We start from the raw sequence: 12,398 nt of genomic DNA, 5'->3' as shown, positions 1-12,398 counted from the left end.
GAAAATATTGCTATCTCTGTCTCGAGTCTGTTATGTATACTATTTGCGTACCAAGAATTGCTCCGTTTGTTTAAAGAGAAAAAATGATGCTCAGTACCTTACTAATCGAAAATATTCTACTTCCGTTTTTAGTCGGTCACGTTGAGATACAAAATGATAGGATGATAATGAAATAAGTTTATAAATGGAGCACACGAAACTTAACCATAAACTAATACTAAAAGATTACAGTGTAGGTGAAATATAGAAGCTAATATCGAGGTTGCTGTAAGTAGAATAAGTAAGTATTAGACAGCCGTGGCATAATCCGCACTGCGTCGACTTTTCGGACGCATATTTCGGAAGCATATTTCCTACGTATAAGAGACCATGCATCATTAAAGTCGTTGGAAAATTTCTAAGTTACATAGACTCTTATGATAGAAGATCGATACTATAGTCTACTTTACTGTACGTCAAACGACACTGATCTTCTGGAAACATATTTTGTATCTTTAAGGAACCACTCGTGTGTGTCTCGTGAAACTCAACATATATCATTTCGTCAAATTTCCAAGCTACGATTTTCATACTTTTATCAGAAATCTTTCGAACGTTCAATACACAGTTATAAATGTCACAAACACGTGTACAAATGTCTGAGGCTTACTTCTCAAGTTGCAAACGATTTAACTTTACCTTAGAAATATACCGAATCAGTCGAACTTATTCTGCACGTTATTCACATTTATCTCGCTTCGTGTTGCTCTTCTTCTTTAGTTTAGTTGATAATCGACGATTTAATTTTCAAATAGAGGATTTGATTTAATCAGTAACATCGACTCATAAAATCGGTTCATTTAAGCTTCGAAGGAACGAAATTCCATGTTCGCTAAGCTAATACTACTTCGTCGTAACCTTTCGAAAGCTAAGAGAAACAAAGACAGAAATGTACGTGCGATTCAAGTAAATCGCGTGTCGCTGGAACGCTGAAAGAAAGGAGCAAATCGTAGGATATTACCGGCAGTAATCGCAACATGCAGACACGCGCGATTTCACGCCGCATGCAAATTGATTCACCGTGGCAACCTTTTCCCGCGAGCCGTCAAAGCGGCGTTTGTCGTATTGCTGCCGGCAAATAGCGTTTCCAGTTTCCAAGTATTGATGCTTTTATTACAACGTTTCGACGGTCTTTCTTACGAAGCTTCCTGGCGGCGTAGCAATTTTTCTACGAAATAAACTTGCAGCCGTTTCGTCACGGCAACGGAGATTGCCAATCCGAGCTCGCCACGCGATCAGGTTTCCTCTCGTCTTGTCCAACAACCATCCCAGCTCAAAAACGTTATCGCGACAAAATTTATTTTCCACCGGCCAATAAAAACTACCGACACTTCGTGGCCTCTGTGGACACGTTTCATTTTAGAGAATTGCTTCCGCCGGACGTGATCGCAAGATCGATCGAGAGAATCCTTTCGAATCTTCTTTCAGCGTTCGGAGCAAGTTTCTACGCTTTTTGGGAAATCGTAGTTTTTCCTTGTCGTAAATCGTGACGCGTGAATGTATTTAAACGCGTAGTATTGTAGCTTTAAAAATCGTAAAAATGAAGGTATAAGATGATAGGCGAGAGAAATTAGAAATATTGGATAAATTGTAGAACTGTCTTTAGTCAGTTACCATATAAACAGTTTACTTTTGTTTGTTACTTGCTCAAACTATTAGATTGTCCGAAAAGTGTCTTCCCTTCGCTAACGTGTTTTTTACAACAGTGTACCTTCGTACAAACGTTAAACCAAGTCTGTGAAATGTCGCGGTGTTTATCTCAACAGAACAAAATAGATCGTGCGTAATTCGACAAAAGAATATAAAACAAAAAAAGGTGCGCGTCTATTATTTCCTCATAAAACGAAAGAAACTTTTCGGACAACCTAAAATAACTTACTGAAGCGTATGAGGAATGCCACGAAAGAGACAATGGTTAAAATGGCAATATCTTTGGTTCCAGTTATCTACATTTTTTTTTAGTTCCGTTTGATATTTAATCTATTTTTCGAACGAACCTTCAGTCTGAGATTAGTGTGCACAAACAGAGGAAATCCCTTCAGCTGTGCGCCGACGAGACTTTCCTCGCCGGACGGCGCGAAACCCACGATGCCAACCGAGTACTCTCTGCAATATTTGTCTAGCAATTCGCGATTCCACTTATCCATCTGCAGGTACTTGTTCAGGTTCTCGAAGATCAGAACCCCGTATCGACCTTTATCCAGGTTTGTCAACACGGGTAGGGACTTGCCAGCCACTTCCAGTTTGTATCTGAAATCACATTTCGTTTCACGTTAATTCGTATCCTTTTACTTGTATAATATTGTAAAAACACATCATATATCGCTGTCTATACTTTCTCTTGTAGTATTAAATGGTTTCGTTAAAATATCAAATTTCTCCTATTTTCTCAATTTTTTCTTTTATCTTCTTAGTTGTGTCTATTCGTTTTCTATCAAGGATCGAACGTATCTATATAATTTATTATATTTATTATATCAGCAATTGTATATTATTTTTTATATTTAATAACAGTTAATCGTTTTATCACTATTTGTCCGAAGATAATATTTGGTTGTCATATTTGTTGGACTTTATTAAACTCGGGACTCTAGCATGAATAAACCGATTTCCTATACTATTTTCAAAAACACGAAAGATAGAATGAGAAATAGAGCGAAATTCGTTACAAAAATTCCATCTATACAATTCGAGAACCGTTGCACTCAAAAAGTAATCTATAGCCTCACATACAGACCAATCAAAAAACATGATATGCCCCAATCAAAAAACACGTTATGCATCACTTCTATATATATATATCAGTGGAATACAAATATGAAAATTAATAAAAACAGCGACCATGAAAAGATGAAACGATAACTTGGTATTCACCATACTAAATTTTTTATACCTATTTGATTTCATTGTATTTAATGTAATTATTTGTTTTTCAGTTGGTAAATTTAAATACAACTATATAATAAATTCAAATAGCGATCGAATTTTACATCTGTAAAATAAATGTCGTTTCCTAGCATCGAACTGTAGGATTATATCAAAATATGCGACACTTCGTCAAGGTTTTAAAACATAAATCGCCAAGATCGTTTAGACGTTAATAATAAATTGTCGATTACTATTACGATAATCTCGAATGTTTATACATTCACGAAGAATTTAAGGGTGGAAAAATATACATAAGTATTACGCGAAACGCCGAGCAAGACAAGAAGAATTCATTTAACTGCAATAGGAAAGTTCCAGGCGAGTCGGTGGAAAAGAATTCGCCAAGCTTTTACGCGCAATATCCTCGTGTCAACGATTCCCGGAGGTTCCGGCCTCTGGAGGATCAAGAGTGACGAGACTGGAATCCCTGCCTTAAACTTCTTCCACCGTTCCTTCTGATTCCCTTCGTGAGATTATGCAACAAACCAAGGATCGCCGCGGAGTTAACGCGTCCCTCGAAACGGAATAAACGTCTCCTTCGTCTCTGTGTTTGCGTTTCACCCTGCTCTTTGCCACCCTTTCTGGCCGAGTCTTTTCCGTTTACCAGCCATAAACCATTTGGCCAGAGAATATTTAGACACGGCTGTCGATTCGTGGAGGATAGGCCTGGCCGATACTCGTTACGACAATTTCAATCCACCTCGATGCTTGCTATCGGTTATTTAAAACAAGGACAAGGGTAATAAATACGAGGGAGAAAAAATGGAATATCGATGGAAAAAGAAGCGGCGTAACCAGACTCGAGTCGTTATTGTTAAACGATAAAACAGGGACACTTTTATCGAAATCCCATTTACGCGGCATCTGAAACGTTTCGAGAATAATAAAGCAATTACACGTATAATGTACCTTTACATTTTTGCTACAGGCGTCCCGCCTCTTCTCACTTTTTCTTTCTTTCTTTCGTGCTCTCTCTCTCTCTCTCTCTCTCTCTCTTACTCTTTCCCGTTCTCGTTCATATTCCCCGTGTTTTATGCTTTTTTCTTTGTCTCGTTCGTTTTACCTCGCGGCTTTTTTTCTCGATTTTTAATAACGTTCGAACCGGGGTCCATCGAACCGTTCATCCACACGAATACCGATGGAATATCAGAATTTTTATTCGAGCACGCCTGCTTTTTATTCGGTCTGCTCGTCCGATAAAACGACTTTATCGTCGAAATAAACCGATGAGCCCCGTCGATCGTGCAGGATATTCCGAGGTGTTTCGCCAAGAATGCGACGAGGCTTTTTAAATTTATTGGTTACGCGAGACTGTACGGAAAACTGAAACGGAAAACTATTTCGGACGCATAAGAATTCGTATACATAACGTGCAATAACACACAAGAATTCTGACAGGAATTGTTATTCACGACTTAAACAATTTCACAAATGCGATACAAAATAGCAAGTTGCCGCAACAAGTGTAGCAACTTCGTAAAATAAACTTATTGTCCATCAAATAGATTACACTTAATCGTAGAAGTAAATCGACTATTTTATCCAGGTACTTTAATTACAGCCTCTTGCCGCGCGTCATTCTTCCACGTTTCTAATTAACCAATAATCTCGCCATTAAACGCTTCATGGCTGCATCTTCGTACTACAACCTTTCAAACACTTTTACTTCTTCTGCTTAATCGCGTTAACGTGTTAAATGCTGATGGTTCCACGTTGGTGTAATGTCAGAACATTTCCAAAGACGGCACATTGGGGTCATCAGCATTCAACGTATTATCCTGTTGCAGCCTTCGAATTCCTTATGTCCCTAACTCGCTTTGGTTTCGATAGAAAAGGAAGGTTCTTAATGTCTTAGAAAAATCCTTAACATGAAATTCCGACGAAACATAACGCGCGTCAATGTTTCAGAAATTTCTTAACAATACAAAACTACTATTCGGTCGAGAACGTTTCAAAAAGCACAGCAAGTTTAAGAAGGAAAAATTTCAGAAGCATTGAATGGCCATGCGACTTCGACCCTCCGCAGTTAATCCCTTAACCATTCTTCCCACAACACACGTTCCAAGCGTTTTGTCCGGCGGTAGCTAAAGTTCCCGGCTGAATGTTTCGAGCAACAGTTTTATAACAACCTCGTGAAACTCGGCGTAATTTCGGACAAGCACGCTGGATAGGCACCGGTTGACTATCAACAGTTTACGGTTGCGCGTGTTCGCGTGTCACGGCAGAAAATTGCAGTTAACTAATGAGTGAATGCCGGATAATTCAGCGTAGTAATCGGTTCGATAATTGGCAACCGCCCATTAACGACGGCCCGGCAATTTGCCGAGCTAACGAACTGTCATAACGAACTCCGACGTGGCTCTTTTGTTCTTGGCCAGCAATTGCCGCGCGAGGCAATTGCCGACCGTATGCTTGAAACGCGAAAGTATCCTCTGCTGGTGAGAGAAAGGGAGATTTCAACAAAGGTATCGATCGATTGGCTTAACCCTCCCCCTTCAGCGAAAAAAAGACGATTCGTTGCAATTAGGAGTGTTTCGAAGTTCGTGTTGCGCGCGAGGATCGGTCAAGCACGCTCGTCAACCAAGATTATGTCCTTCCGTGGTCTCTACTGGTCGAGCAGCTGAGTGGAATAATTGCTTTCACCCCTTGGAGTTTGTTGGAGGGCGTAGAGGATGATTGGTAATTTGGAGATGGTTTGGGGATGGAGGAAAGTTTCTTTGGTTCTTGTGGTTATTGCGTTATATGGGTCCTAAGAAATTTTGATCTACGTACGTAACATGATCAGCGTGGTTAAAGTGTGAAATAATTCTTTTTGTACTTTGAATTCTTTCACGTATTTGAACTTGTTGAAGGAGATTGCTTCGATGGTACCGATGATTATGGAGTAGTGCTGGTTTGAAAGATTTGAATAACATAAATATGAAACTAGTGCTACAAACATGTCAATAGATGTTTTGTACACTTTGACTAAACGATGATTTAACGATGATACTACTCGATGGATCTTTATAACGTGATGAAGCAATAAGACTTGGAATTAACGTTCTTTTCAGTTCTTGTATTTTGTGAAACACGCAGCGATTCCAAGCGTTTGACCGGTCGCACGAGTTTAATCTTGGCGAATTTCGTTTAATTTATTTCGGTTTTCGTAAAATGTGGTACAAACATGCTTAATTGAATTTATTCGTCGGAGCTCTTAATGATATTCCGTAATTTGTACGTTCTATATCTACGTCATCCAGATATGGAAATTTTTTTACATATTCACGATGCAAATAACGCGCGCCGTGATGCAAATTATTAAGACCAGCCTCATTATTCACTGAATCCTGCATTATTTTAAACATTACCTGAAATTATCGTGATAATTGAATGCACTATTGATTGACACAACTGCGAGCGTACAGCAGCCGAATTTCCGTCTTGACAATTAAAACGAAAGATAAAGAATAAATGAAATGCTGTCTCGTAATAAACCCTTGAAAGAAGATGTTTCAATTAAACACAGAAGTCAATCAAGACGACGCTTTTATCTGTTACGTTTCATCGAGTTTCATATTTTAACCTTCCTTGCTATTCTGGCGAATTATTCGCGTTATTACATGTAAATATTTAATCATGCAAATTAACATGTTCCACATAAATTAACAGTCGCTTCTCTAGCAAATGACGGTGCTAATGTTTTCCATTTTCCGATCAAAATTCATCGATACGTTCCAAATAAAACGTTGCCCAGGATCTGGTTGAATCGATAGGCACTTTGTCCAAGTTTCACGGTTCTTTTTCGATAACCGGAAAGGTGAAATTCATTCAGCGATAATTTCCAAACATTTCGAGTTCGTTAAACGTTTTATTTTACCTCACATTATTTTAAAATATTAAAAAACGGAATTACGAGGGAAGAATTTTACTTTTGTTCCATCACGCTGTGTAAAAATAGAACGGTGCGACGACAGAGTCCTATTTTTCGCTAAACTGCCGATGTTTACGCATTTATGGAGGACTTAAAACTGCTGAAATCGACAAAATACATAAATGACGCGCTAAAACATAAAATATTCAAAGCACTCGTGATAATTTTCAGTAGGTGAAATATTCTGTATTCTTCGCACGTTTTATTTTATATTCGGTAAAGTATTTAAAAAACGGAACGACGTGAGGACAGAGTTCTAGTTTCCGCCGTTTATACGACATTTGAAAGCGTAAAAAATATGTAGAATGTACAGACTCAAAGTGGAATAGTACGAATATTTGCAAACGAATATTACAATCTTGCAGACATAAAGACAGGAAATGCACATATTATCTAAAGACGTACAAAGAATTCAAGACAAAGTCGTCGTTATAATTTTTAACAAACGAAACGAACCCCTATTTACGTTTCTTCGCATTTAGAAGAATACAAATTTGCTTAAATATTCACCATCTTTTCATCGCATTTACTTTGGAATCGTTTGAAAATCGTAAAACATTCGAACTCTTTAACTGCCTGTTGATAAAATACCGTAGAATAATTTAATTAAATGGAAAAATGAGAGGCTCTTTGCCGTCCAGAAACGGCTAGAAGATATTCTTCTTGAAGACATTCAAACTGGTATCGTATATAGTTGTGAGAGCAACATCAGGAGACAATAGTGGCCTGGAGGAGAAATAATTTACCCCTGGGGCGTGTTCCAAAGAAGTCGTATTCGCCTCGTAAATTCGGTCCGACGTGTGCCAACCCCGCCCTTCGTCCGGTCTGTTTCCCTCGAGCCTGAAAAGCTCGCTCCGCTGGTTCGTCCTGGGAAAACAACTTCATAATTTTCGGGGACCTTTTTGATTTGGCATCCCTCTGTTACGAAGAACTACGCCGAGAAACGGGGAAATTCCTTCATGCTCTTTGTTGTTCCATTTCTTTCACGAACATCTCGATTATATGGCACTTGGAGGAATTTTTTAAATTAAACCTTACCCTTTGATGCATGACCTGAATGTAGCCTTCTTTCTGTTCCGTATATTTGTCAATATCTTCTATATATCTTGCAAATAACTCGTATCCATACTAGCGAAGGTACATGTTTGATTATTTTCTGTGCTAACAATGTCTTACCCGTTTCGTTTTACGTTTATTTACGTAATGGGGTCTTGAAAATCGAGAAATTTAGATTGTATCTATTTTGCAATTTTTACTTGCACGATAAACTGTCCAAACTATCTTCTTTTAAATCATAGAAATTTTGTTACATCCCTGTTACATTTGCACTTCTGTATTTCTGCAAAGGTACAATAAAATAACTTATTCTTCTTCTTCGATAATCTTCCATTTACACACAAGCAACATTTATGCGTTTTATTTCACTGCTCTTTATTTCTAATAAAATCTACTCGATCTTTTTACCAAGAAGGTCGTTTAAAATTTTGTCTACAGTTAAACTCCTTATAATGCACAATCGATACGATTAAAGTTTCTACAATATGATACGTATCAGAGTTTCGTTAGAATGCTCAGTCTGCTGTGCAGATAGCTCTGGATATATTCGACGAGAAAACCTATGTTTTCTACGGTTTTCATTCTCGATTCTGCATGTCACCCGATGGAAACACAGTGCAGATCACGGTAGTTCAAGATTGACAAACAGATCGAAGAAGTCACGAGGAAAGAATCGGCACGGAGCTAATCCGATTCGCGAGCGATTCGAAACGAGGGATTCGAGAGTCAAAGCCTCGCGATTCTCGCACGCGTCTTGAATTTAAACGCGGAATCGACTTGCGAGCAGAGCTATTCCGCGCCACGTTCATAGACGTCCGGGATTTCACGTGTTGTTTCTGTATGGTATTATGAGAGAATCGTCGTGTTTCTCTTGGAAAAAGTTTCTCTTCGAAAATAAAGCTTCGAAACGCCCATTTCCTGCTCGCAGTTTTCTTTCAAGATTTGTAAGATTTGTCGATTGTCGCGAGCTACGCGGAATATCGAATTAGGTAAAAAGTTTTGCCGTAGAACCTTTTATCCTAATCGTGTTTTCCCTCGGATTTGCAGCTAATCGAATAGAAGTTAGTCATTGTGATTCTTGGTAAAACAAGTCACTTGGCACTCGAAATCTTTTTTTAAACTGTTCTCCGAGCTTGGAACATTATAGTAGATACTCGAAATGATAAATTTCATTGGAATTGAAAGTCTGGAGGTTCCATTATTTATAGTCACTGCTTCATTCCAGAAAAGAACTTGAACTCTGAGATATGTAAGGTATTTTTTTAATCTGAATAATAAATTAATAAATCAAAATATAAATTTCCAACGTCTTGGTGTATCATTATAATACGTAGTATTTTTACAGTCACATAAATTTAATCTTGGAACGCTATAGTGGAATACTGCATTATCCTACATCTTTTTTTTTTTTAGCTATTTCCAAGAAAAATTAGCTTTTTGTTATCTATACATTTTGCTAATCTTCCGATAGGAAAATATCGAGACTATTCATATAGAGTCTGTTTTACAGATCCTTCTCTCTAATATCCATTTATTTACTTGACAATACCTCCGATTAATCGTCAATTTCCAATCTAACAAGAATACGACTTCACCCTTCGAGTAAACGGTATTAAATGTCAAATTGCATTGATTAGACACAAATCTCTTAGAAATCTAACTTACACAAGAACAAATGTATTATTTCATAAAAGACCCGTGGTGGTCGATCCCAGTATCTTCGTCTATAATATCTTCGACAGCCTCGAGCGATGCGTAAGCAAGCGGATACGCTTTGAAAAAGTAATTTTAATTAAATAAACGGTACAGAAGAATCACAGGAGCTGAGTTCCCTTGCTTAAACAACGGCGGTAAATAACGTGACGGAGGAAACGCAAGAATCGCAACGAAGGAAGCAACATTAATGCAACCGGAGACGCTCGGATATGGAATAAAATTATTATTGTTCGTTCTGAAACTGTTCCCCCGTTACGCTGCATATTTACCATGCTTTCATATTAATAACTAGCTTCAGGTGAGAGTAGACAAGTTTGATGCAGTTTCAACGTGACGTTGCTAACGAAGTTGCACGCTTCTCGATCCTCGACTATCGTTGTCGTCGTTGTCGTCGTGTCTGGCTGAAAGTTTCCCTCGGAAAAGGAAAGGGAAACAATTTGTCCGATAGTTTCGCGAGCGTGTTTAACTCGAACGTTTTTAACGATCTCCTCTGCCAGGCTCTTTCGAATCGAACCGGAGACTCCCGGAAAAAGTTTTTCTCTTCCTCGTGCTACTTCAACGTTACGACCAAGTCAAGTTGATTTACATGAAAGAAAAACGCGGGTGTACGATGTTTGCTCGTTGTTTTCTGTTTCGTTCAATCAATTTGCAATTTTATCATCCACTGCAAGGGAATTTCCTTTGCTTATGAAAGAGAAAGAAAGGATTACGAGTGGAATGAAGTTTTTTCAGTTTGATAAAGTGGAAATGATTAACCTTTAACTGCTTTCACGGTTCTCGAAATATAAATATCGTAATAATTTCATTCCTGCGTAATACTTAACGTCGAATGTCTTAGTGATCTTCCGTTAGCTTCAATTTCTTTATATTGTCATTGAATGCGTCGAATAATAATAAATTGAAAAATATACTAAAACATACAATCGTTCTACAATTGATCAAGAAAGAATGTTTTATAATTATGTATTATTTACAATTTCGCGTGCGTACGATATAATATATAACGCAAAGGAAAAATTTCTTTTAGGCTGCAGTATTTGCATTTTATCGCAGTAATTTAGGTAAAAATAACTGTGGCTTACGGTACAGTACGGAGAGAATGAAATAATTTTTGTCGGAACGTTGTCGTATAGGTTAACCTGCTGCAATATACCGCGGAATGGCCGTGATATAGCTTCTGTATTATAAATTAATATAATAGTGGCGCGTTGAGGTAATGAGATACGCTTAAGAAAGATTAACTGTATGATGCAGACAGGTCTCCAGATTTTGCTGTATTTTAGCTGCACACTTTACGATGAGTTATGATTTCAGCTTCACTTAAGACGATTTAGACCTCACAGATGTTCGTTGGAATGTAATTGTCGAAAGATTGAAACGTTACTCCTATAGCTATTACATTCTTTCCAACAATAGAATCATACCATTATATTCTAATTGGCGAAAGTTGTTTGTTGGCTTTTTTTTTCTTAAGAAATTTAACTCATTTTCAACGCTAGTACTATCATCGATCGAAATCATCAATTTGTAATTCTTCACGGGAATTTTATACCTCCACAATGATGCATTTTTAGGAATTTGATCGATTCGTTGTAAAATACACGAAGAAAGCTCGATTTCACATAACTTGCGTATCGTTTACCGTAATCGATGCAAGTTTTATATTTTAATCACCGATACTTTTCATAAATTATTTAATACATAGAAACTATCCAATAAGCAGATTCACGATACTAATTTACGTTTCTAATTACTTTAAAATGTTTGTATCCTATCTACGTTACAAGACGACTATTATATCTCCTACTGCTAACCACCGTATCTGAGTTGACTGATTATCTTCGTATGATTTATAACGCGTCGTGGCAGCGTTGCCGATCGAATGGAAAAACGGTCAACGACACGACGTATCGTTTCCTCATCGCGAAACGCAACGCGTTTTCCCAGCGGCGATACCACGCGGATTCCTAGCAACGCGGCGGATGGAAATGTAAAAAGTGGAGTCGAAGTGCTCGGCTCGCGAAGTGATATCTTCTCGCCATTGTCGTTTTATTGTAAAGCCTTGGAGAGGGTTGACGTGATAGCGGGAGATTGTCGCCGGTGCGACAGAGGTGGAACAACAATGGTCGAGATAAAGAAAAGTACGCCGGGAGGGCGTTCGAGGACCGTGCAAGAACGAAAGGACGAAACGTACAAGAGGCAGAGCAAGTCGGAGAGAAACAGACGGCTATATCCGTAAACGAGTGCAGTGGGAAAAGAAGAAGGGAGAATGTGCAAAAACCGAGTTGGAATAGGAAGGAAGAATACGAGAAACGCGGAGGAGCGTGCAGGATGCAAAAACAACGGAGATTGCGGTGTAAAGAAAATGCAGGAAAGAAACGGGTGAAATGGTTCGATGTAAATGCGAAAAATATTAGGAGAACGGGAAAGTTCGAAACGTAAAACGTTGGATGTTTATAATTTAAAATGACATAGAGCGATTCCAAAAAGGATCTATGTGCATCTTTTTGGCTGCTGATCGCCTTAATCTTACGATCAAGATGTTCGACTGTCTTGTAAATGAATACGAAGGCCTTCATAATTTATTCCATGAAGATATTCTAAGAAATTCATCTAAGAGATGGAGTGACTGGAATGCGCGCATCAAGTCGGAGAACTCTTCGACTTCGAATAAATCCTGTTGCACCCGGGATTAATCAAATGAACGGGACATCTCAATAATTTATCGTAATATACATACTAAGAC

At 38.2% G+C, this 12,398-nt stretch overlaps 1 protein-coding gene across 2 annotated transcripts in view; it reads right to left on the bottom strand.

The window, feature by feature from the left end:
* The window catches only part of Sfl (N-deacetylase and N-sulfotransferase sfl), a 371,012-nt gene that overhangs the window by 16,078 nt on the left and 342,536 nt on the right, over positions 1-12,398 (bottom strand). For both annotated transcript variants that reach the window (XM_072002119.1, XM_072002118.1), the window contains one exon: positions 2,037-2,289. In XM_072002119.1, the coding sequence (XP_071858220.1) occupies positions 2,037-2,289 (253 nt within the window). The remainder of the gene's footprint in view (positions 1-2,036; positions 2,290-12,398) is intronic.

The sequence above is a fragment of the Bombus fervidus genome, chromosome 4 (assembly GCF_041682495.2).
Source record: "Bombus fervidus isolate BK054 chromosome 4, iyBomFerv1, whole genome shotgun sequence".
In the NCBI taxonomy this organism is placed as follows: domain Eukaryota; kingdom Metazoa; phylum Arthropoda; class Insecta; order Hymenoptera; family Apidae; genus Bombus; species Bombus fervidus.
Note: the sequence above shows the minus strand (reverse complement) of the source record. Positions and strands in the feature narration are given on the sequence as shown.